The sequence below is a fragment of the Andrena cerasifolii genome, chromosome 15 (genome assembly GCF_050908995.1).
Source record: "Andrena cerasifolii isolate SP2316 chromosome 15, iyAndCera1_principal, whole genome shotgun sequence".
NCBI lineage: Eukaryota > Metazoa > Arthropoda > Insecta > Hymenoptera > Andrenidae > Andrena > Andrena cerasifolii.
Genome location: NC_135132.1, coordinates 3,331,759 through 3,356,411, shown reverse-complemented (window position 1 = coordinate 3,356,411; position 24,653 = coordinate 3,331,759). Strand labels below are relative to the sequence as shown.

At 34.3% G+C, this 24,653-nt stretch overlaps 1 protein-coding gene across 1 annotated transcript in view; it reads right to left on the bottom strand.

Annotated features, from left to right (window-relative positions):
- Positions 1-1,050: 1,050 nt before the first annotated feature.
- LOC143377161 (midasin) overlaps positions 1,051-24,653 on the bottom strand; it is a 187,914-nt gene continuing 164,311 nt past the window's right edge. The window contains exons 18-28 of the mRNA XM_076828155.1: positions 22,711-22,922; positions 18,696-19,277; positions 16,259-16,668; positions 14,635-15,842; positions 8,506-13,025; positions 6,630-7,891; positions 5,575-5,934; positions 3,817-4,609; positions 2,353-2,593; positions 1,973-2,249; positions 1,051-1,409 (exon numbers count right to left, since the gene is read on the bottom strand). Of these exons, the coding sequence (XP_076684270.1) occupies positions 2,067-2,249; positions 2,353-2,593; positions 3,817-4,609; positions 5,575-5,934; positions 6,630-7,891; positions 8,506-13,025; positions 14,635-15,842; positions 16,259-16,668; positions 18,696-19,277; positions 22,711-22,922 (9,771 nt within the window). The 3' untranslated portion in view covers positions 1,051-1,409; positions 1,973-2,066. The remainder of the gene's footprint in view (positions 1,410-1,972; positions 2,250-2,352; positions 2,594-3,816; positions 4,610-5,574; positions 5,935-6,629; positions 7,892-8,505; positions 13,026-14,634; positions 15,843-16,258; positions 16,669-18,695; positions 19,278-22,710; positions 22,923-24,653) is intronic.

Genomic DNA, 24,653 nt, shown 5'->3' with positions numbered 1-24,653 from the left:
ACGACAGCATTCTAAACACATCTGTCTATGAATTAAAAAAATACTACACTACAGTCTACGGAATTGGCAATTCGTAACCAATCCCATTCAATCCATGTAATGTAACAACTTGTGCCCTTGAAAAATCCGCAATAGGTACGACTCATAGTATAATATCCAGTCCACGCGTCTCTATCACAAGTCTTTATCTAAACATCAAAACATACAGTTCTGCCTGGTGGCGCTCGCGAAATGAAAACTTCTCGACGTATCTTATGCGAATGGCCTTTTTCAAGACCACTCGGCTGGACATACAAAATTTGCTATCGAACATGTTACATAAGGAAATTATATTTTGCCAAATAATGAACGTAACTATTTAATATTTAGAAATGCTATTCTTATTATTGCGTCAAAGAAATGAATGCGTACTGAAGAAGGCACTCTGCAGCGCTATTTACTTGTAGTATATGAATAATGTTCTAAATATTATATTTGCATTAGCATTATTGTCAGTGCAAAAATCGAAGAAGTTTTGTTAGATCAGAAGTCAGAAATTAAGTCGAATACTGCCAGAGCGGCTACATGCGCCTGGCGCTGTAGTCCGGGTCACAGAACATCGTATCATAGATGAGAATGCCGTTTTTCGTAGTGTGTCTCGAGAGGCAGGGTCAACTATTTTGTCCGGCAGTGTATTGTGGTAATAAAAAATTTTACTACACAAGAAATATTATCTCGGGACTTGACAATAGGATGACATGCCATCTGATGGTGGCTATGCAAGATAGGAAACCGCAGAGGATGCTCTCATTGTCGGTACAGTAGTATAAACATCAATCAACGTGCGAAAATCTATCAAGAAAATTCGTATAAAATAGAGAAACGTTTTTATAGTTGAAAATTCGTTATATTTGATTATGAACAGCTTTAAACAGTCTTACTTTTCTTACATAACTTGTCGTTATTGTGCAGAAAAATTTTATTGCATTTGTATTATCACAGACATAGCAAAAACTGGATATATCTGCGTAAGTGGTCACTATTGTCAGTGTATAATAATTCAACAGCAGTTTGTTCTCACAGTTATAATTATTTAATACTTAAGCTTTGGATGATATAAAAATAAAATATCGTGTCGGTAACGTAATGTCAATAAGAGATAAACTAATCAGTTGTTAAAGTAATTATATCGTCGTTCCAATGATAATGTTACGAAACTGTAAAAGCTTAATTCACTACAAAACGTTACCACAGTATACGCTGTGATTACAAATAAATAAAATCATTCATTTCGCTCACATGAGAAAACGAAGAAGATTAAGAGAAACTTGCTGTTTCACAACTTTGCCATTGGTACAAGGATATTACTTTTTACACTCGTTCATGTTCTTATAATGCCTTAACTTTATCAACATACAGAATGATTAACCCTCGTACAACGAATGCAGGATCATTTTGATCAAACACTGACGATATTGATCACGATGTTACACTTGTGACGGCAATGGCAAAATATAGTATAAGATGCCGAAATTGCAGTAACATTATTTGTAAAAATCATACAGGTGATACAGTAAATCCCCGTTGTGAGCTCGACGAACGGGGCTGGTTACGGACATGATTCTCTCTTCCGTACCCGACGGCAACTTCGTGTCTGACTCTTTCGTTTCCTCTCGCTCATTGGCCGGTTCTCTCACTCTCGTCCGCAGGCTTCCAAGAAATGGTGGGGATAGTCGCCGGGTTATCAACGGGAGGTAAAAACGGGCGCATAACGGGGATTTACTGTAACCTATTTTATGTATCAAATGTACGTGAATATTTTTTATGTATTTTTTTATTACCTATTTATGTGGGATTAATTCATTTTATATTCAATTCTTTCGTGAAACCCCTTTTACCATAGAAATGTTGGTATGGATCAAACTGACCCTGCATTCGTTTTATGCGACCAAATCCACCATTCGTTTTCTGAGGGTTAATAATGTTTATACACAGTCCTCATGTATTCATGATTCATATAAACCTAGTATACCGAAAGTACACCAAAAACGTTGTGGGATGAACAAATTAAAAACTGGATACTCTATTTATGTATCAATTCTGCCAACAATTTCAAACCATTGCCGCAGCGCGTCGCTTAGGACGACAGGCAACGTATCCAAATCTCTGAGAATGATATAAAATGGGAATGGGAAGTTGTCCATGTAGGAACGAATGCCCAACAACTTTCCGTTTTCGAATACTGGCATCCTTATATCAAGTATTGAATCCTGAAGAAGAAATTTATGTGAATTTTAGAGTACAGTTTCGATTGATTCTATTTCTTCAGACAATTCGTTTCAATTATTTACCAATTTTATCACTATTTCTCACCTTGTTAAGAGGGTTGTCAACAATTATAAATACGAGGAAAATGTTTAATAATTTAGCCCTTCTCACAGCTGCACTGACTTTTTCTATTCCTTCTGAAAATATTCCTCTGCCATCTGATAAAATGGTCAACAATTTTGCATCATCAGAGTGACTGCCTTGTGAGCTGAATATTTCTATTATGTAATCGAGCAACTGGCCGATCATTGTTTTCTTCTGTTCAAATTTCATTTCTTGAATCAATCTGTAAGAGGATTTCTTCTTAATTACTGTTTACAATTAATATTTCAAAGTATTTAAACAATATTCTCTTCTTTCGCTTGATAAATATTAAATTTGGAATTGTTCACGCCAAAAACAGGGTGTTTAAATATATTTTAAATAATTATACAATAATATAAAATTAAAATTATACAATAATATAAAAATACAACTTGGTATATTCCAAACTTCAGATGTGTTTTTATTTTGAATTTATTTATTAAAAATAATAATTTATTTATATTTATACTGTCTTTCAAACGCTTGTAACTTTTAAAGAAATGATTTAAAAAAAAATGTTCCACATAAAAGTTGCTTGTTTTCTAACGCAAAGTACAGAACCGGTAGGGTTTCATTTCCTCTTTGTCATTTTAAAGCTAACCCCTTTTTACCTCCTAAAAGTAGCGGGAGTCAATCTTAATACAGATTTAATGACCCCAGGGATCTCTAAAATTTGAGATAGGAACGATTAAAATTGATCGCGCCACTTTCGAGATATTACGCTTTAACAGTTACGTGGGCCACCCTACACAAATCTTCAGTTACTTAAAAGTAGGGGAGAATGGGTAATGGCGGTCACTTAAGCAACAAGTGTAATAAAACCAAGATATAAGGTGCAATATTTCTTGAAAACGATTTTTTTATAAGCTTAAACTATCAACCTATTCGTAGGATATGAAAATAATTAATGTTATATTGATTTATTCAATAAAATTACAAAATACAGAAATGATGTGACAGCCATTGCCCATACCTACGGGTAATATCCGCCCAGTCCCATCCACAACATTCAGAATGGGCCCAGAGGCCACAAGGGATGCATCGAAACCACATTTCATTATCATGGCCAAACTGATAGCAAATAATACACTTGTACACTGCTCTTTCAAGCGTTTGGGAAGCCCAATTAGCCCAAAGGCTTGTTTTCCTTGGATACTTAGCAACGATTAAGGCGAGGGCGTTCGATAATATAGCGAATGATGTCGTAGAACGTAAAAAAAATAAATTGCACATTTCGGACATGCCGTTTTATAATAACAATACTGACTATCATTGTCCGCTGACCGCGATTGCCACATTCTCCCCTATGTTTATGTACATAGATTAAATAAAAATAATGCATCCCTTGTTAATTTAAAAATATACAAAGTAGTACTGACGTACATTGCACCTACATTTTATTAATAAATACTTTTTAGTACGCACCTAGCTCCACTTTCTTCTGTGAAATTTTCCCCGAAAGGATGAAGGATATTCACGCGTTCCCCAAAATTGATCACAGCAAGTTGACCAACCTCCAAATAAGTCATAGCTTTGCCGATCAATGAGAGAGATTCAAAAGCTAATTCTTTCGAGTGATTATCAGCCATACTACTGGAATCATCAATCGCTAAAACGACCTGATAGTTCCTTTTTGATGGTTTCGTGCGTCTCAACCAAATCTTATCTTTTCGAAATTCACTGGCGATGTAGGGTATTACTTTCCTCATGTTTATGCGTTTGCCAGTCCTGTAGTCGCCTTTCAAACGAGATGTTAATGTTGGTTCTAACACTAATCGCAATTTTTCAGACAATTCTCTGGCGGCTGACTCTGTTAATGCGCTTATCGAACTCCAGGCATTTGCTGCTTGAATGGAAGATGGCTCCTGAGACCATTGACCGAGCATGCTCTCAATCTCAGACCTCTTCTGTACAATGTTATCCGTGGATACATTACCCACTTCAGCTTCTGACAATTTTGTATGGAAAGTAGTTTCGTTTCCACGTAAAACACGGGTCGTTTCTGCTGTTTCGCCTTCAACTTCGCCACTCGCTTCGATCTCTTCCGTATCATTTGATCTCTCACCCCCAATGTTTTTCGATTTTTCTTTCTGATTCTCAGGCACTTTTGAAGGCCGCTCTTTATTGGCGTTCTCCTCTTTCTCTTCTTCTATTGGGTCGTCTTCATGCATCATAATATCATCGTCCTCAGGCTTGTCATCCATTTTGTCCTTGTCATCTAAATGAAATTATATAGATACTTACAATTAGGCAGGGCATTAATGAATCAGTAACATATTTCAGAAATATATAAAACATAAATTGAAATACTATTCATAGATTTTTAGTCACTTCTTGATAGTCGTATTTACTTAATTACAATAACTTAAATAGCACCCAGTTTTTAAAAGTTTTCACTTTTCCAAATAAAGGTTTTCTAAGAGTTTCTAAGGGAAAATTTAATATGATTATTGACGAGGATGAGAAAAGAGTTTATTCCTAGTGAAAGGCCTGAGAACTAAACACAAGTTAGGAATTGGAAAACAAGATTTCGAATAGCAACTAAATTGAAAACATTTGATCGGAATTGGGATCTGACATTCGTCACCATGCCATCTGGTGGCGAAATTAGGAGCGCTTGTTGGGTACACATCAATCCCTGTCTGTTCTTGTGCCGTCCCATAAAATTCCGCTGGGCAGGATATCAACCTGCCCAATCACATATACTTTGCATAGAAAGGAACATTTTCACAAAAAACTACATTATCGCATATACAACACATGTATCTTGCACCCATATCGCCGCCATCTTGGCTAGGCCCCGCCCCCATGCCAGATCCCAATAGCAAACAAAAATTGAGGGATAGTGCATTAACCCTTAACTGGTATCCTGGGGTCGCTCGTGACCCCAAGCACCCAAAGTTCGATGTACAATTTTCGGTTGTCTAAGTTGGTAAACTGAATTTCTAATTAATTTTATAATAATAGTTTAACTTTCTACGCTTCTATTATTTTCTACATTACCTAAGAAGAAAATATTCATAGTGGTTGCTCTAGTGTCGACTTTACAAATTTCTGTGCCCTTTTTTATTTGGGGTCTGCCACGACCCCAGTATACCAGTCACGTTTGCCAAAAACAGTATACCAGTTAAGGGTTAAACCAATGCAAATCATTAATTGCATTTCGAATATTTGGAAATTTACCTTCTTCCAAATTCGATGCTTGTTGTTTAATTTGCTCTTCGGTTGCAGCATCAAAGACGTAATCATCAAACTTTTCTGCATGCTTAATGTGCTCGTAAACTTCGCTGGCATTGCCACCTTCAGGGTTCATTTCTTCTTCTTCATGATCCTCTGCTTCCTTTTGCATTAAGCCTGTCTTTAACTTCTTCGCGGAAGGTTGCATTTCATTATCGAGCAAACTTCGATTTTCGTCACTTCGACCTGGTTTTCTTCGTTTCTCGATAGGCTTCGAAGACTTCTCTTCACCCGAAATAGGAGCATTCTCCTCCTTTTTAGAGCCAGAATGCCCTTCACGCTCTTCTGTTTGGGACTGACCAGTTCCTTTAATGATAACGTTAAAATAGGGTTTATTATGGTCTGTACGTGATATTTACAGTGAAATCTACAGTGAAATTGAAACTAAATCAATTTTGGCACGAAACGGAAAAATAGTAAACATTTTAGTGAAATGTATATATGCATAAAATGAAACGCGTGGAATTTACATTGAACAAACATAGGAAGAAACAATATAATATAAAAATTTACAATGTGTTATTTAAGGGGGGCCCCACCCAGAAACTACTAAAAAGTTTGGGATATTTTTGTTCGTATAAATAAAAATATTGGGCCTGCATTTTTTTACATAGTTTTAAAGCAATCTTTATTTTGCTAGATTTTTTTTTATGCAAAATTGTACAAAATGGCAGCGAACAAAATGTCTTCCCGGAGCACTGCAAAAGAAACTGACCCACAGCAAATTTCGAGTTACTTCTTGCATTAAATAAGCTGTTTATTGAGCCTGAGTTCAATGTCTGAGGGTACTTTCATAAAAAGTGACTGAATTTAATGAAATATCAAGTAAAGTAATTTAATTAACCATAACTGAATAAAGAAGCAAAAGTTTTTACCTAGACAAGTAATATTTTCACGACTTTTAGTTTTGTGATTTGAAAGTGATAAAAATTTTCATTCTATTTAATTTTGAAAGATGTAAATGTATATAGAGGACTATTTTAAAAATATGGTGATATTACCTTTATCTTTCTTTTCATCCGCGTTAATTTCCGTGGGGCTTTCTTCTATATTTTCTTCATTTGATTGGCTTTCTACTGCATCTCTAGAACCATCTTTCCTCGATTCGATTTCTTGTGCAGCATCGACTTCTTTACTCCCTGTATCAATACTGGGGGACACTTTCTCTTCTTCTGCTCCCTTTTCTTCTTCCATATTCTGTTCCTCTGACTCCCCCTTTTCTTCTTCTTCTTCCTCGATATTTGTACTTTTTTCTTCTCTCTTTTTATCACTATCTACATTTGAGTCTTCCTCCCCCTCTTCATCATCATCATCATCAGTCGGATGTCCTTGCTCGTCCTTTTCTGGACCTTCTTCTTCCTTCGATTCCTCAGCCTCTTTCTCTTCTGGAATCTGGGACTCCTTCATTTGATCGATGTCAAATGGATCCTCCTCGGTTTCAAGATTGTCTTCCTTCATTTCCTCGTCCAAATTAACATCTTCTGGTAGATCAAAAGATTCTGGTTCGATTTCCGGTTGATTCTTCCCATGATAAGGGTCTATTTGATCATCGTTTACTTCTGGTTCGTCGAATTCATTGATTTCTTTCTTTTCTTCCTCTTTTCTTTGACCTTCTTCTGTTTCTTGAGTTTCCTTTTCTTTCTTATTCTCATCGCTATCTTTGGCACTGAGCTCCTCTTCTCCAGTTTGCTCTCCACTTCCCTTCTCTTCTTTCTGATCTTCTTTATTCTGATTGTCGTCGTTATTCTCTTCCTCCTCCTCGTCATCTTTCCAAATTTCTTCATCCAGCTTCTCCGCGTTTTCGTCGGTTTCGCCCATTTCTTTGTCAAGATCCTCTTCTTCATCGTTGCCTTTGTCCTCTTCGTCTTGTTCAAGGTCCTGTAAATGACTGTCGAAATTTTCTGACATTTCGATGCCACCACTTTCTTCTTTGTTATCCTTCTTCTCGTTATCTTCTTTCTCTTCGTTTGGATGTCTTGTTTCTTCCAACTGGTCTTCTGATTCAATCCTATCGGAAACGTCTTTCTGACCTTCACCGTCGGCCAGTCCCATTCCACCCTCTAATGTACCGCCTTCCTGATTGTCTTCAGAAGCATCTCTGTCCTGCGGTTGGCAGAAACCATTTGCCGCTAAATCGAGGAAAACGTTTAGTTGAAGGTAGAGGAACTTGCAAGTCAGTCGGAAAGAAGCCACTTGTTCATGCAAGTAGTAATGGAGGAGAAGAGCATATTGCTGGAGAAGAGGCAGATGCTGCAAAAGTAACCTAAAAAATAATACAAATCGTTACACCCTTAGTTACATAACCTACCAACTTTGTAAATTATACAGAAGTTAGCATCTTATTTAATATTGACAGAGTTTACTTAATTCCCAAGATTAAAAATCACAAAACAACTATGAGGTAAATTAAAGTGTATTAATTGAAAATTCCACACAGTCAGTTCTATTCTTATTGTTCTAAAACAATACGTGTATATTATACAGGGTGCTTCGTATGTGGTGGTACAAGCAGAAGGGTGGTGATTCCACATGCAAAAATTAGTCAAAACTAGAGAACAAAATTTTTTATAACTCCCTCAGGTGGACGTGTCCTGAGGTACAATTTTTGGAGACCGAGGGACACGCTGAGGTGAAGGGAACGCTTCTTCCTTACTATGGCGTAATTTTAGCAATTAATATGTTCTACACTAAAACATTACTTATAATAAATGATACGTAAAAATACATTATATGATCACTCTTTGCTTCTGTAAGTAATGGTATAAATAAACAAGGGGAAGGAAGAACTTGTACCACTAGAGAAGAATTGGACCAACACCAACGCGGAGAAAAAATATACTAAAAAATAAATGTGTGTAAATATTCACTAAAACATACCCGATGCAATAATTTGCAGATTTAACATCAAGTTCATAAATAATTTGTAGTAGCTCTCCAACGATTTGTGATATTTTCTTTAGTCTTAAATCTGGAATATCCTTTTTTAAGGATTCTATCAATTTTTCTGTCATAAAATTATCTTCAAAACTTTCGTCAACGGCTTCTTTTTCGGGATCTTGATTCGACTTCTGGCTGTCTTGAAGCTTCTTTTGGACAACGAGAAGCACTTGTGTGACTAGCACATCCAAATTTCTTTCATACTCCTTCACACTTTCAGGTCTCTCTGTTTCTTCTACCGATGTACTCAATAGTAGCGCGAAGAACTTACTGCTATCGTTAATCCTTCCAATCATAAAGCTGAGATTTTCGGTGATGGGATGATCAATCGTGAAAGCAGAGCTAAGGTCAGTCAGACTCTTCTTAACATCACTAATTTTTTGATAACTGGTTTGCAGAAAATCGACATGCCTTTGGTGAAAGAAGAAGATTTGACCTGACCTTTCAATTCTTTTTGAAATCGCCATCCATGAGTTTATTTCATCTGCTATGCTTTCTATCAGGTTCAAAGACATCTTCATTGAAGTAACAGAGTCTATCACAACATCGTTCTGTTTTAAAATAGGTATCTGAGTTTCGTTTAAGTCAAGAAGGTTCTCTTCTGCAAGAGATTCTGCTGGACAACTTTCCAAAAAGATAATAATTTGCTTCATAGACATCTGCAGCACTTCTAACATGTCTTGGAAGTTCTTCATTAGCCTTTGCAAAATTCTTTGCTTCGGAATATCCAACCGCTCGTACATTTCCGAATTGTTACCTTCTGTCATCTCTAAGATATCTATAAGTTCGGAGAAATCCAGTACCTCCACCTTTCGGGCAGTTTCCAAAATTTGTTGAATTTTAGAAAACTCTGAAACTCCTACAGCATTTGCAAACTCGATAATCTCCTTTATTTTACCAGCTACTTTTTCTTCCGTGGTTTGCACAGAATTCAACATTTCTAAAAATTCAGAAACGTCTGAAACCTCTGCTTTTCGTATATGTTTCACAATCTTTATTAATTTAACAGCATCTAATACTTTGGCACTTTTAATAGACTCCATAATTTTTATAGTCTTTGCTTGTGCGTTATATTCATTCAACGATTTCGAAATATTTGCTGCTGTAATTGAGTCATCCATTGAAATGAAATTTAATAGTTGAATTCTAAATGGGAGGAACTGTCTCAAGAAAGCACCGATTGTTTCTTTCTGTCGGTGTGCTAATAGAACAAGGTGGGCTGAAAATCCGCGACAGCGTTCAGCATTTGGCATTCCAAGATCGCTTTTCCCAGAGTTTAAGATACCGTCAAGGAAATTTAGTTTAATCAATGATTCGTAGTAATATTTATTACAGGAAGACCATTGTTCGATCAGTCCTTTCTCAACATTCTCATTCAACGCCACTTTACATTCAAATCGTTGGATTTCCTGCAAATCTAATGGCGTAGAAGCAAAGTTGGTGATTTCACTTTTCTTATTCTTCCAAGTCAAAATTCCAACTCTGTACGAGACTCCAAGCTGGCTCAACGTTTTGAAATAATTCGCTAGCGCCATCTTTTTCTGTTGTACTATACTTTTCAACTGCGCTTGTTGCTTGCCTTTCGTCAAGGTCCTGTCCACCTCCAAATTTCTCAATTTTCTGCTCTCCTCCACAGAGTCTTCTACAAAAAGCTCGACGTCCTTACGAATTTGGGAATAACTGCTCCTGAGTATGATGTTTTCACAAAACTGACGAGCCTTGCGAGTTACTTTATCAATCTTCCTCAACTTCCCACATTCAAGGTCAATTAAGAAATCCGAAGGGCAAACATCTCTTCTTGAACTGGCTCCCAATGATTCCGTTCCTTTCTTCAAAACCAGATATGCGGCAACGTTCTCTTTTAGACCTTTCTTATATTCCTTGACAAACTTGTGCACAGTTCTACGAGTCTTCTCAGCAGTATTCTTCACAGACCAATAACTTATGTCGTTCCACCTTGTGATCTTGATGGTGTCCTTCACTTTCTTAGCAAGTGGTTCTTTCAAAGCTTTTATCTTATTCCCAACGTCGTTTAAAAATTGACTATAATAGTGGTAAACATTCCAGAAAATAGCAGACAACTCCCCTTGTCTTTTACTTTCAATAAAATGGTACAGAATATGCTCGTAAAAAAGATAGATTAATTGCAGCCTTGTCTCAAATTCAATCAACGGCGATTCTGCTAGAAAACGTTCCAAGCTCTCAATGACTTTCTCCTTTGAAGGACTGTTTTCTACTTCCTCAGATTCCTCCACGAAATACTGATCCACCAAATCGAACAGAAAGAACCACCATTTGGATGCCTCGGTTCTCAAATCATCCTCAAGGACCTCCAACGAATCCTTCCATCTGGAGATCTCCAGTTTTCTCCAACGAAGGATCTCTTCACCAAAAGATTGAATGAATTCTGCAAGGCTAACGTCGGAGCGGGCGTTCTCCTCCCAGTGCTGGACCTTTGTCAGCAATAATTCAATGCCAACCAAAAATCTCGACAAGGAGGACTCAATAGAAAAGTTAAGGATCCTCTCGATTATCAATTTGATAGAATTTAAGAGGGGGTTTTCTGGCCACTCTCTCAAGAAACCATCAATCTTCTCAGAAAGTCTCTCCACAAGTGACTGACATCCCTGAATCTCAGGGAGGTTTGGATCTCTGTAGAAGTTATAAGTGTCTTCATTGCTCTTTCTACTGTCGAATTTGGATTTCTGGGCAATTAACACATTCAAGCTGCAGGTTAACTTTGACGATAAGTCCTCCGGCCAAGTTCCTATAGAGGATCCAAGCATTTCGAATCTCTGAGCCAATGGTTCAATAAAATTAGGTGCCTTGGTGGCCTCAGAGCCTTCGACATTACTTACAGACTTTTTAGATTTATTTCTCGAGCTTTCGAAAATACTAATTGGGACTTTTCTAAAATTTCGTTGCCCGCGATTAGAATTTCTTAAGATAGTCCAATGTGTTTCTTGGACTTTCCGGGCATCTTTCAGGGATATCAACGCAACAAAGGATTCCTCTTGACTGGACACATCCTCTGATGTTCCTTGGACTCCTAGAGGATCTCGCAAACCTGGAAACATCTCCGCGAGCTCCGAGAAATCTTGCTGAAAGCTTGGGAACATATTCCTGAAATCGAATTCATCCTCCTCTTTCTCGGTCTTGGTGCGAAACAGACTCTCTTTCTCTTTCGTCTCTTCTTCTTTCTGCTTCTCCTGTTCTTTCCAGAGAAGTCGAACCTTTTGGAAATTTTTATTCAACTCCTCCCAGAGCGAATCGAAATTGGCTCCAGCGAAAAACGACAGGTTTTCGAGCTCCTGGAGCGTCATTTTAGCTATTTCAAAGCTGTCTTTCGCTAGGGACTTTGATTTAGAGTGTTTGGCCAGGATGTGAGCCATCTCTCCCGAGGCACACAGCTTTGCTAGGTTTAGATAATTACCTTGACACAGAGCCGCGGTAGGGAAACGTAGCAGGCTGTAGCAGATGTCTGTGTTCCAATCCCTGTGTGCCAGGTTGGAAATTTCATGGATTAATATCGATACTCCGTGATGCAGACTCGAAATTGCGAAGATCATTGGGGAAACCAGGTCAGGGAAGCCAACCAAGTAATTTCTCTCCAATTTTCCAGAGAACCTTTCCAGCGATTTCTTCCAGATTATTGCCTCCTGCAGTTCCTCTGGATTCAGATGGAGCAGTTCCTTTCTCTGGATCTGTTCGGCGACACGATTCAGCTGACTAATCTGTTTTAAGATCGTCTCGTGTGAGCCTATATTTTTCGAGAAGTTTTCAATCTCTTCTCTCAAATTCTGAAAGCTGGATGATGGCCTGACTGTTTGGACATTGTCGAAGTCTCTCGCCTCGGCTGTTAATTTCCTGTAGTGGTCGGATCTCGCACATTCTTGATCATGCGGCAAAGAATTTGTCAGAATGATAGATTGTAGATTTTCAATGCCCATCAAGTGCTCGATTTCAGAAATGTTCTCGCGTATGTATTTTGACTTCAAAGCGATTTTCTTAACCGGATCGATGGAGCCTAGGTCGTAGAAAATGAAGATCTGCAGATAGCCAAGGATCAACCAGCCTTTTCCCTTTTCCATAACGTTATTCTCGGTTTCCAAATTTCCTTTGATTTCTTGCAATAATCTCATTGGTTGAAAGAAACGAGTTTCTAAATCCTTTCGCTCCTGGTTGTTTAATTTCAATGCGACGGTATCCGTCACTTTTGTAACAATGGATGTATAATAATTTATGTAAAATTGCAAAAGAATCAAATCATTTGTGGATAAGTTGAACTCGTTTGAATTCAATGTCAATGAATTCTTCCATAGTAATGTTTGCACAGTTTCCAATAGTTTCTTCTGTTTTCTGTAATTTCCGAGGCTGATCAAGTGCTTTTTACTGCCAGATTTTGCGCGGAATAATGCAAGGATCAGTTTCCAAAGAATCGACTTATCGATGAGGTTCTCCTAAAAAGTAGTAAAAACATAAAAAAAATAAAAAACAGGAAATTGGAGTCATGGAGTGATTAAAAAATTAAAATCCTATTGTGGTTTCAATTTCGTGATATTTAGATTATTTAATGCTGTGCTAGAAAATTGTTTATAAGAAACTGTTAATTGTTTATAAGAAAATTCTTCAACGAAGTTAATTTTTAACATTCAAATGCAAAATCAAAATAAATGTATGTTTGAAGTGCAATGGAAAGTAAGGTATTTTCTTCCCTGAATAACAGAATCAAGTTTGTAATTATTTTTAAATTATGAAAAACATAAGTTTAACTTTCACAAGAAATTCATTAAGAAATATATATTTCTCATATTTTATTATTTTGAATGACATTAAAAGAATTAATTGTATCGAAGGAAGGTGTCTAACTAAAATTAATGAAAAGTTTAGGAAAGAAACCAATTAAAAAAATTATACAAACGGGTTCCTTATATTTTCTAATTTCGAAAAATTAAGATTTTAAATATATTGAAGTTTGTAGAGGAATTGGCAAACATATTGGTAACACGAGATAAAATATAAAATTATAATTTGCAGTAAATTCTGCATTAAAAGGAAAAAAATTCAAAACTTGCCAAATGTTTAATTAGTACAGTAAAATATAATGAAAATGAAACAAGAAAATAAAAATAAATATAAAACTCTTATAAGGTGACAACAAAGTATTAAAACATAGAATAAAGTGTACCAACTGTATTAAGGGGTCAGTCCACTGTGACGGTTTGAAAAATTAAGCTATTTTTAAAGATTTTTTTCTGCGTAGATACAACGTATAATGCAATAAATCTTTTTGGTATTTATTAAGCTACTCTAATATTATGCAAAAAAAATTTAAAAGAATTTTTTAATTTGTTTTAAAACTTAAAACGCAATTATCTCAAAACAACATTTTTTCAACTGGTGCACTTGATTGCAAAAAAACCATTTGACCAATCAGTTTGAAATTTTGACACGTTATTCAGAACATCAGTGACTATGAACCAGGACTCCAGAAACCTTTTTGGATTAACCATTTCATACTTTTTACAAGGCAAAATGATTGAAAAATTCACCGTATTTCGACACTTAAACTTCAAACCTCCCCCATTTTCTTAATTTTTTATCAGTAAAAATAATCTTAGTTCCGGCGATAACCACACTCATAATGATCACAACACACTTTGAATTTTTTGTTTCAAATGCATCGTTCTCGGGGAACCACCTGCACCAGCACTACATCGCTTTCTCAAGGCGTTCACATCGGTGCGAAAATTTAAAATTTAAAATATATTTTTTTATACTGTCAATAATATATATATATATATATATATATGTGAAAATTTAAAAATTTAATTTATATTTTTTTATACTGTCAATAAGTATATTAATAAGTAGACAAAACATTTTTTATGTTGGACATTCCGTTTACTAAAAAATAAATCCTAAAAAATGACAATTTTTCCCCACTTCACAGTGGACTGTCCCCTTAAAATTGTAACATATTTATCTAAAAAAAAACCACGAAATTTCATTTGTTATGAAATAAAATCTAAAGTAAACATTTACTGTATTGAAATAATGTAAACGTACCTCAAGATTACCAGAGTCGCCGTCCATTTCACCCTCTTCACCGTCCGCGTCGCACCAATGTAAAAGGACATCCGAATTCTTCATAGCGAAAGATCGCTGGGAGAATTCCTCAATTGATGAAAGTAATTCAGGGAACAAAGAAATTTTCTGTCTAAGCAAAGTATCATTGGAATTCAAAGCCTTCAACAAACCAATCAGACGGACCGGTATCGTGGGGATTCCCTCGAATTTTTCGAGAACACTTTCTTCACAAATTTTTTCATTTTTTTCAGAAACATCCTCAGTTTGTTTGTCGTTCATCAGACAGCTGTCTTCGTCCAAAATTTTATCAGTTTCTTCAACAGAGGTAAGCTCATCAAACTTTTTACAAATTTCTCGATCGACGTCGTTCGAAAAATTTTCGGAAAATTTTCTTTGGAACCGATACGCGAACAGTAAGAAGAAAAACTCGTAAATTGGCCACATTTCGATTTCAGTCGAACTATCGACAGTTTTAATTTCATTATCATCGCTCTCTTTAAAAATTGTAATTCTTTTAGCAAGTTCCTCCAGTTCCATTAAATCAGCGTTTCTATTTACATTTACCTGAGTGCTTTTGTAATTTTTGGCGCAAATCTCAATTAATTGCTCTCTCACCGCAAAGTTCCCTGCAAGCCCAAGAGAAGCGATTTTCAATTGCGTTTTTTCAAATTCAATTAAATCCTCGTCAGTGACTTCCTGCTTTTTCAAAAGTGACCGCAACTTTTCGTCAAACGCCATTGCACTTTCCGAAAAATGGGGCGTTGGAATCGGCAGTAATTTCTTAATTCTTTTTCGAATCTTTCTGAATTTATCAACATCGATTAGCACGTTTATGTATTTGTTTAAGAAATTCGTTAATTGTGTTTTCTCATCGTTCGATTCTGGGTCTAAAAGCACGAACAACTTTTTGAAAAGTTTCGCCAGCCACTTATAGTGGACTTTCAGGGACGAAGAAATATCTCGAACATCGAAGAACGTGCCCCGCGATTTGTCAATTAATTCGGTGCTTCCCAATTCGTAAAATCGTCGGAACCATTTTAAACCGTCGCGTAATTCGATATACTCTTTATCGCTTATCGTTAAGTTTTCGTTGTGGAGTATAATGTCGATGATGTCCGCGGATTGTTCAATTAGTTCCACGAACTTCACTATCAATGGTTCGTTTTTCAAGTTGGTGGAAAGTCGCCCTGAAAGAGACCGAAAATTTAATTGTTAAAAATTTATTTGTATGGGAAAACAAAACAGACAAATGCCGATACAAGGAATTCAAATCTAGCATAAATTAGTCATTGTAAACTTTTGCTTATAATTTTAGTAACTAAAAATATAATTGTGCATACGTTTAATTTCTTAGTTTTATTATAAATTTAAAAAAGTAACACTTGTGCATGCAAATGGTCTCTCAGTTGAGGAAATTAATATATAGTCAAAATGGCAACTATTTTTATAAAAATAAATAAAGATGTCGAAAATATTGAAGAATATTATCAGGGGTTAAATAACTGTATCCTATGCACATTCAATTTCAATGAACGAAGTGCAAATAAAATATCACCATATTGTAAGAAATAAGTAAATTTTATGAATATTTTGAGTTCCTTACCTGAACGAACAGCAGCTGAATATTCCTTTAAAGAGATAACATCTTTGCTCTTCTCAACACTTTTCTGTGACTCGCAATCAAGAATCAGTAATCGAAAGTACAAAGCAATCTCTAAATTATTTATATCTGTGGATGACTCGAAAAAGTTAAGTGGAAGTTCTGAGGTCGAGTTTCTTTTGAATAAAAATTCGAAATTCGAAATTTCTCTGCCCAGAGTTTCGCTGAGCTTCTCAAAATCACTTATACCATTTTTTGAGAAAATATTTAAGCACCAAGCGCAACGAATATGTTGGTCGTCCATGGAAGATCGTTTGTAAAAGTCAAGCAGTAGAAATTTCAAGAATTTCACAGTATCCGTTATGGGAGGTTCCAGAAAAAGATTTTGGAAATGGATTTTCTTCGGATTTTTTCTGAAAACAATGATGAGAATTGGTTTAATTAAAGCGATCTAAAGATTCCACGTTCTCTGTTATAAATGCATTATTTTTCAGTGGAATAAATTTAGAATTAGATCTTAAAGGCAATCGCTTTATACATTATTGAAGGAATGATAGATTTTATTCTTTTTAATACCAGGACACTTGTCAACAATGTTTTATGTTTTATGAAGAAAATTTAGAAATCAAAAACACGTGTAAAGCAGGATTGATGATAATATTGCTGAAGTGTACAGTTGTATATGTTCTCAGCAAATTATAAAGTACATGCCTATTTTTAACCCTTAGTGGTCACACTGGGTGTATCACCCCAGGCAATTCCTTCTGTCAATTTTTAGACCTTAATATTAAAATTTTAAAATTTGGTGAATTTTAACAAAAATAATTCGTTTTTTTCACAAGTATATTTTTAATTTCAAATTTCGTTGTATCAAAATTTACATTTCTAGAAAAAGATTATTAGAGCATGATTGTATGAGTATTATGAATGTATATAGAATTATCACTCAAAATTTAAAAGACACAAAAATACGAAAATGGTATTGTGATTATACGAAGCTGAGACCACGAAAGATTAAGTAGCTATAGGTATGCCCAGCAGTAATGAGGTCTCCAAATGAGTATTCACAAGGAAAAGAAAGCTTTTTGCTTTTATAAATTTGTAAAATTAAAAAAAATCGGTTTTTAAATTAAACAAAAACCGGTTTTCGACTCTAGAATTAATATATAAAAATTAATTAATTACTTAATTACAAACGTTAACAGTTTGACTTGAAATCGCTTCGGGCAGGAGAATATTGCAGTAAAAGTTTATTGTAAAACTAATCTTCACGAGTTCATATTTCCAGAAGAAAAATACTAAATGAAATAAAGATTTATAATTCATATTTTATACGGATTTTAATTACTATAATTTCTTTTTAATTAGTTTCGTATGGAGTAGGTATATTTTATTTTGTTATATATTTGTAGTTCCATAAATATTAAATGAACTGAGCAATTTTAAAATAAGTATAAATATTTGTTTACTGTTATAATCATTTGTTTTCTTTTTTTCTAAAAATTCAAAGACTGTACTTCCGAATGGCGTCAACAGGCGATCGACACGAGATTTGAGGGGGTGGGGGTGGGGGGTGGGGAGGTTGAGTGGACCCTAAATCTAAAATTGTTGCTTCGTGAATTTATTAGTTTCCGAGATATTAATAAAAAAACTTTTAGTATTTCTGTTGACTTATTTCGACACAAAGCATTCCACTTTCCAACTTGTTCCGGGTATTAGTATTGGTTGGGGCTAGATTAGTGCAGGGGGCGCGTAAAGTGTGGTAGCGAACCTATGTGAGTTTAGAGATTTCAACCAGAAACTTGGAGATGCGATCCATCCTATTATACAGGGTGGATACCTATTACTCTATTGATAGTCAATACTCTGGGGGGGGGGGGGGGGTGATTCTACAGGCCAAAATAAGACGAAAATATAGAATACAATTTCTTAATATCGCGTTTCGTTTTCGAGAAAATTGGCTTTGAATTTCAGTTAAATAAGAGTGCCTTTTAGGCGTCTGAGGGGCACGCGGAGGTAAGGGGAATGCGTCCAACTGTCCGTAGAACAAATTGGAGGGGGGCAGGATAGGTCCCCGTTAGAGCTACTTGAAATAAAAAATTAAAAATAATTTTTTATTAATATTTCGGAAACTAATATATACCCGGAGCTACAATTTTAGATTTAGGGCCCACACCCCCTCCCCTCCCCTCCCCTACCCTCAAACCTCATGTCGATCGGCCCCTGGGGCCATTCGGAAGTACATATATCCAATTCAAATACCTCCCTAACCGTTTTTTTTTTTTTTTTTTTTTTTTTGGATACTGGAATTCGAAAACTGTTTTTTTTTCAATAGTCGCATTTTTTATAAACCCTACAGTAAAGGTGAATCAAGTGTACAACGTGAAATAAACACATCTGTTAAACGTACCTAATTATTAAAATTACTGATTCTTCTCACCTGAACATTTCCACGGCGGACTTCAGAAGAAATCCTTGCTGTCTAATCACCGCCAATCTTGAATTTTGCTGCAGTTCGCAAGTTCGTAAAGTTATAGCGTCGAAATCGTAACAAAATGATTCCTCTTTTTCTGAGTCATCGGACAAAATTTCATCTACGTTCCCCAAAGCATCTGTCTTCGGTCTACGCTCGGAGGTCTCAGAAAGTTCTGGACAAAAGTCGTAACAAATTGCTTTTACCCTTTCAGAGTTCTCCGACAAAATTTCATCCACTTTCCTCAAAGCATCTTTTCTCAATGTGGCTTCGAACATCCCACAAATCTCGCGATAGGAATTCCTTAATGATTTCTCGAAGGTGAATCCCTTCGCCACTTGTTGGCTAGTGAACGATGCAACTTGTAGCAGTTCGTTCAGTTTGAACTGACTGTTGTATACGTTTTTGTAAATAATTAGCAACAAATCCTGCTGCTTCAGTTTTCTTATACCGCAATTATTTAGCAATGACCTGAGGTCCAATTGGTGACAATCATGAATGTCTCGTCGGGGGATGATACTGATTTCTACACCCCTGTTTCGCATAGCTCTGCAATGGCAAAGAAAAGATTTATCAGTTAACATTAGAAATTTTCTAGAATATTTTTAGCAAAATATCTTTGTATATCGCATGATTATATTTTAGATATAGCATATTTCTATTCTGTTAGATGCAGTGTAGAAGTTAGACAGATTTCACTTATATAAATTAAGTGATACACTTCATTTTGGTACAGTGCAGAATTTCGTTTTAAGTAATTTATGATATGTTCCTGAGAAAAATTTTGAGGATGTAAGTCTGAGCTACTAGTGCATTGATTCACAGAGAGAAAGAGAGAAAACGAGAATTTAATTTACTATAGTAAAAGATTGAATTGTGTAAAATAAGACAACGAACATTAATCAGGATAATTAATTTTAAGGATACAAAATAATGAGCATTGATTAATATTACACTTGAAAGACACATTCGTCCACATGGAAGTTCCAACTTTTTGTTATTAAGTTTAACTAATTTACTTTTTCAATTCAAATTTGTAAAAGAAAAAAAGTATACGTAACATTTTGATATAAAAATCTCAAATTAAAAATTCTATTATAAGAAGCATATTATGATCGCTAATAATAAAAAATATATAACTAATAGTATGTAAAAAAATAATGAAGGAAACGCAATACTATCTTTTGTATCATTGAGCAGTTTTTTTTCTAAACAAATCATTTCTTTTACTTATTTTAATAAAATGCTTTTACACATGGAGCTAATAAAAGGAGCAAACTTTTATAATCGGAGAAAACAATGCTGACAAAGTGTATTCTGCTCATTTCCAAGTACATTGTTTCTGACACAACCGCTAATCTACAATTCATCGAACGTTGGCTAATGAAAGGGCCATTCATGCATAAGCCGAATATTCAAAGCGGAAATGAAACCACAAATTGCAAGACCGAGGTAAACAAATTATGATCTATTTATGGAATACGACTTTCGAGGCATCGCACATTGTACTACACTGTAGGAATAATTCAGATAACTGTTATCTATCATTATAGCAATAAATGTCGTGATCATCAATTATTTTTACTGAATTTGTTTATATTAGTACACATTATTTAATGCTCGTAAAAGCCAATACTTTATTTTGTACGTTGCTTTTAAAGTATTCATTTCATTTGAATCGTTTTACACAAACCATGTGTCCCTAGTAGCACAAAATATTGGTTAAATATCTTTTCCAAATATTATAAAAATATTTTTTTGGCCACATTTTTTAATATGACAAAAATGTTGATTACAAATATTATATACACATACTGAAAATGTGAAATAAATTTTTTGAAAATATGAACTAAATATTCGTGGAATATAAAAGAAATATTCAGAAAATATAAAGCAAATATTCTGGAAATGTGAAAATAATATTCAGAGTTCCAATATAAATATTCAGAAAATGTGAAATAAATATTCAGGAAATATTAAATTAATATTTAAAAAAATGTAAAGTAAATATTTACTTTATATTTGAAAAAATATTTTTTTTTTATAATTTTGTTTCTACCATTAAATAAATATTTTATTTATATTTGGACAAAAATATTGTTATCTAATATAAAATGAATATTTCCAGTATATTAGGAAAAAAATATTTGCTTCTTAATCTAGAATAAATATTGTATGTGTATTTCAATATTAGAAAGCTATTGAACCTCTTTTTAATATTGGATGTATGTGTATTCAATATTTTGTGCTACTAGGGGTTATTTGCATAATGTAATAATTTGTAAAAAGGAAGTTCTACATGCTGTAACATGTTCAGTTACCAGAATTCGATTATGTCATTGAATGCAAAATACAATGATTTTAGTAGTAGAAAAATTTAAGGTTTCAATGAGGAAAATAGTTCTCATGAATATACTCTAGAAAGATTGTATTCATACCTCCAGGTATTTTCACACAGATAACAGATTATTTACGTGACAATTAAAAGTAAAGAACTATTAATAATATAGTAAGCAATTAAAATGATAAAGAAATTGGCAAAAAAATATGAAGCGATTATTTATTATTTTATAAAATACAGAATACTAAAAGCAGACTGTTTACGCTCACTAATTACACAGTGCGACAGCCATCTGGACTTGTAACATTCAATAGCCGTTTTTTATAGGTCTGCATGCGCTGAAAACGAATCCGCAAACCGTTTGTCGCCATCACCCTCAGTTTTTGAGAAATTCGATTTTGAAAAAAAAATGCAAATTTTCAACTTTAAACATCTTTTGTGTCGAAACAGTATGTTATGAACATTTAAATTAGTTTAAACAACGATCAAAGGGAAAAGAACACCCGAAATGCACCCCAATTTGCAGATATCTTTCAATTTATTTCCAAAATTAAGGGTCTAGGAGAGAATCTGACTACTCCACGCGATGCAGCAGAAAATTTTCTTTCGGAAACCACCAACAGAAGTGGTAAGTCACATTTTGTTTTCAATACAGAAGCGAAATAGTTTGGCAAAACGTGCGCCGCCGACAGTGGTAGTCAACGGCGGCGCGCGATCCACTGCCACTCAGCGTAACGCAGTCGCTTAACGCCGTTGACTACCACTGTCCGCGCCGCTCGTTTTGCCAAACTATTTCGCTTCTGTATTGAAAACAAAACGTCAGTTACCACTTCTGTTGACGCTTTCCGAAGGAAAAATGTCTGCTGCATCGCGTGGAGTAGTCAGATTCTCTCTTAGACCCTTAATTTTGGAAATAAATTGAAAAATATCTTAAAAAATGGGTGCATTTCGGGTGCTCTTTTCCCTTTGATCGATGTTTAAACATATTTAAATGTTCATAATGCAATAATAATTTATATCGTTGTATTCGGGAGGGTTCATAGAATAATTTGACGGAACAAGCAACCGAATAACTATTACTGTTATTCAGAGACACACAAAAGAAGTTCGAAGTTGAAAATTTGCATTTTTTTTGTTGTCAAAATTGAATTTCTCAAAACCTGAGGAAGATGCAGACAAACGGTTTGCGGATTCGTTTTCAGCGCACGAAAATCTATAAGAAACGGCTATTGAATATGACAAATCCAAAAAAAAGGGTAAAATTTTGTCGAACTGTGTTATCGATCATAAATGAAGCGAAATAATTTTTTTGAAGTCTCAAGTTCTTTTTTAAATAATTCTATAGGATGTATAATTGATGGAGCGTATATAACAACGTTGTAAAATCAGCAGCGACAAACATAGTGCAAATTTAATTCTTCATTTTAGTTAACTATTTCAAATAAACTAACAAATGATCCCTTTTTGAAGTTGGTCCCCATCCAAAAGTACTCATTCCAATCGCAACCCTTACACGTTAAATTTAAACAGACTAAAATGTATTGAAAATAAATATAAATATTATGAAATAAAAAGTGTACAGGTTTTGAGGAAAATAATTTCTTAATCCCATGTGATTTATATAAGCAATAATCCCATTACCTGGAAATTTCCCCGTAACGAGGATCCATAGTAAGGAATAATCGGAAGTTCTTGTGAGCCTTCACGGTGAACACATCCCCCCGTTCATCGACGCCTTTTTCGCCGATTGTTAAAGCACCGTTAGGTTCTAGCAGTCCATTCAGTCGATCCAATATCGCCGGACTGCAGAGATTCACTTGGTCCAGTAGTAACCAAGTGCCATTCTGTAGACACTGAAAAGCGAAATGTTACTCTTCATCTATTTCCCTTGCAATTAGTACACTATAATGCGAGAAAGCTTCTAAATCTGGGATTCCCGAATCAGGAAAATCTTTATTGCGAATGAAAGCTGTTAGAAATCATGAGAAGTCCTTTGTTCTGAGATGCTGTAAGTTAGATTCAATGGTAGACTGTAATTTTCAACAGTATTCTTAGCAATATTATTTATACAGCACAGGGAAGGTATAGTTAGCATAAATTTAATTGGTAGCTCAAAACTACTAAAGAGTTATCTCTAATATATATTGTCTATACTCCCCCACTTTATTTCTTGTTTCTTTGCAATAGCCTGTAAACACACGTTGGCTTACTGTCTCTCTAGCAGAGATTGTAATTTGCATTTGAAAAGGTGGCTTTTAGCCAGTTGCATTTGAACTGATTTACAGAGTGTAGTCTAAAGTATGGATGGTACTGATAGTGGTGGATTTAAATAGGATACAAAAATAATATAAAAGTAAATATTTGTATGGGTCACCAGAGACCCAGACTTAGTAACGTTTGAGGATACTTTTATCGAGCATAATCATGTATTTGATATCACTAAAAATGACTTCTGATAATATTGATTTCTTGTAACAGACTTCTTATTTTATGTTTATTAACTGACAGAAATATTGTAGGAATATATTAGAATTTTAAAAACAAAATTAAATTGAAAAACCTACATTTTTAAATACTTCTATATTCTAAATTAAAATAGCAAATCCCATCACTCCAGAGACTTTTCAAAAACTTCTGATTATAACCATACGAGATATTACTTTTTACTCATTTGCTACTTTAAATTGTATGTAGTAACGTGTATTGTGTAAAAAGTATATTTTATTTATACTTTTATGGAACTTTATTAACTTTTTGGGATCTGATCTGGTTGTGCCCAAATATTTTATTATAAAAAATAAATTCTTGTAGCCAAATATCTTCGTGAATCATACTGTAGGATTATATATTTTGATTTCTTGCATCTACATTTCTTTAGCAACGAACAATTCACTAAAATTAAGTATTTATTATTATTGCTATCAGTTTTATGCATATATCATATAATATTGTATATCATATATCATATAATATTGCATATCATATATCATATAATATTGCATATCATATATCATATAATATTGCATATCATATATCATATAATATCGCATATCATATATCATATAATATCGCATATCATATATATCATATAATATTGCATATCATATATATCATATAATACTGCATATCATATATCATATAATACTGCATATCATATATCATATAATACTGCATATCATATATCATATAATACTGCATATCATATATCATATAATACTGCATATCATATATCATATAATACTGCATATCATATATCATATAATATTGCATATCATATATCATATAATATCGCATATCATATATCATATAATATCGCATATCATATATATCATATAATATTGCATATCATATATATCATATAATATTGCATATCATATATCATATAATATTGCATATCATATAAAAATATAATATTGCATATCATATAAAAATATAATATTCAACATATCATATAAAAATATAATATTCAACATATTGTGCATATTGACATAATATAATATTGCAAAAAAAAACTACGCGCTAGAACCAAACAACAGGAAATATTTTACCGCAAATAAAACATGATTTAACTTCAACCGATAAAG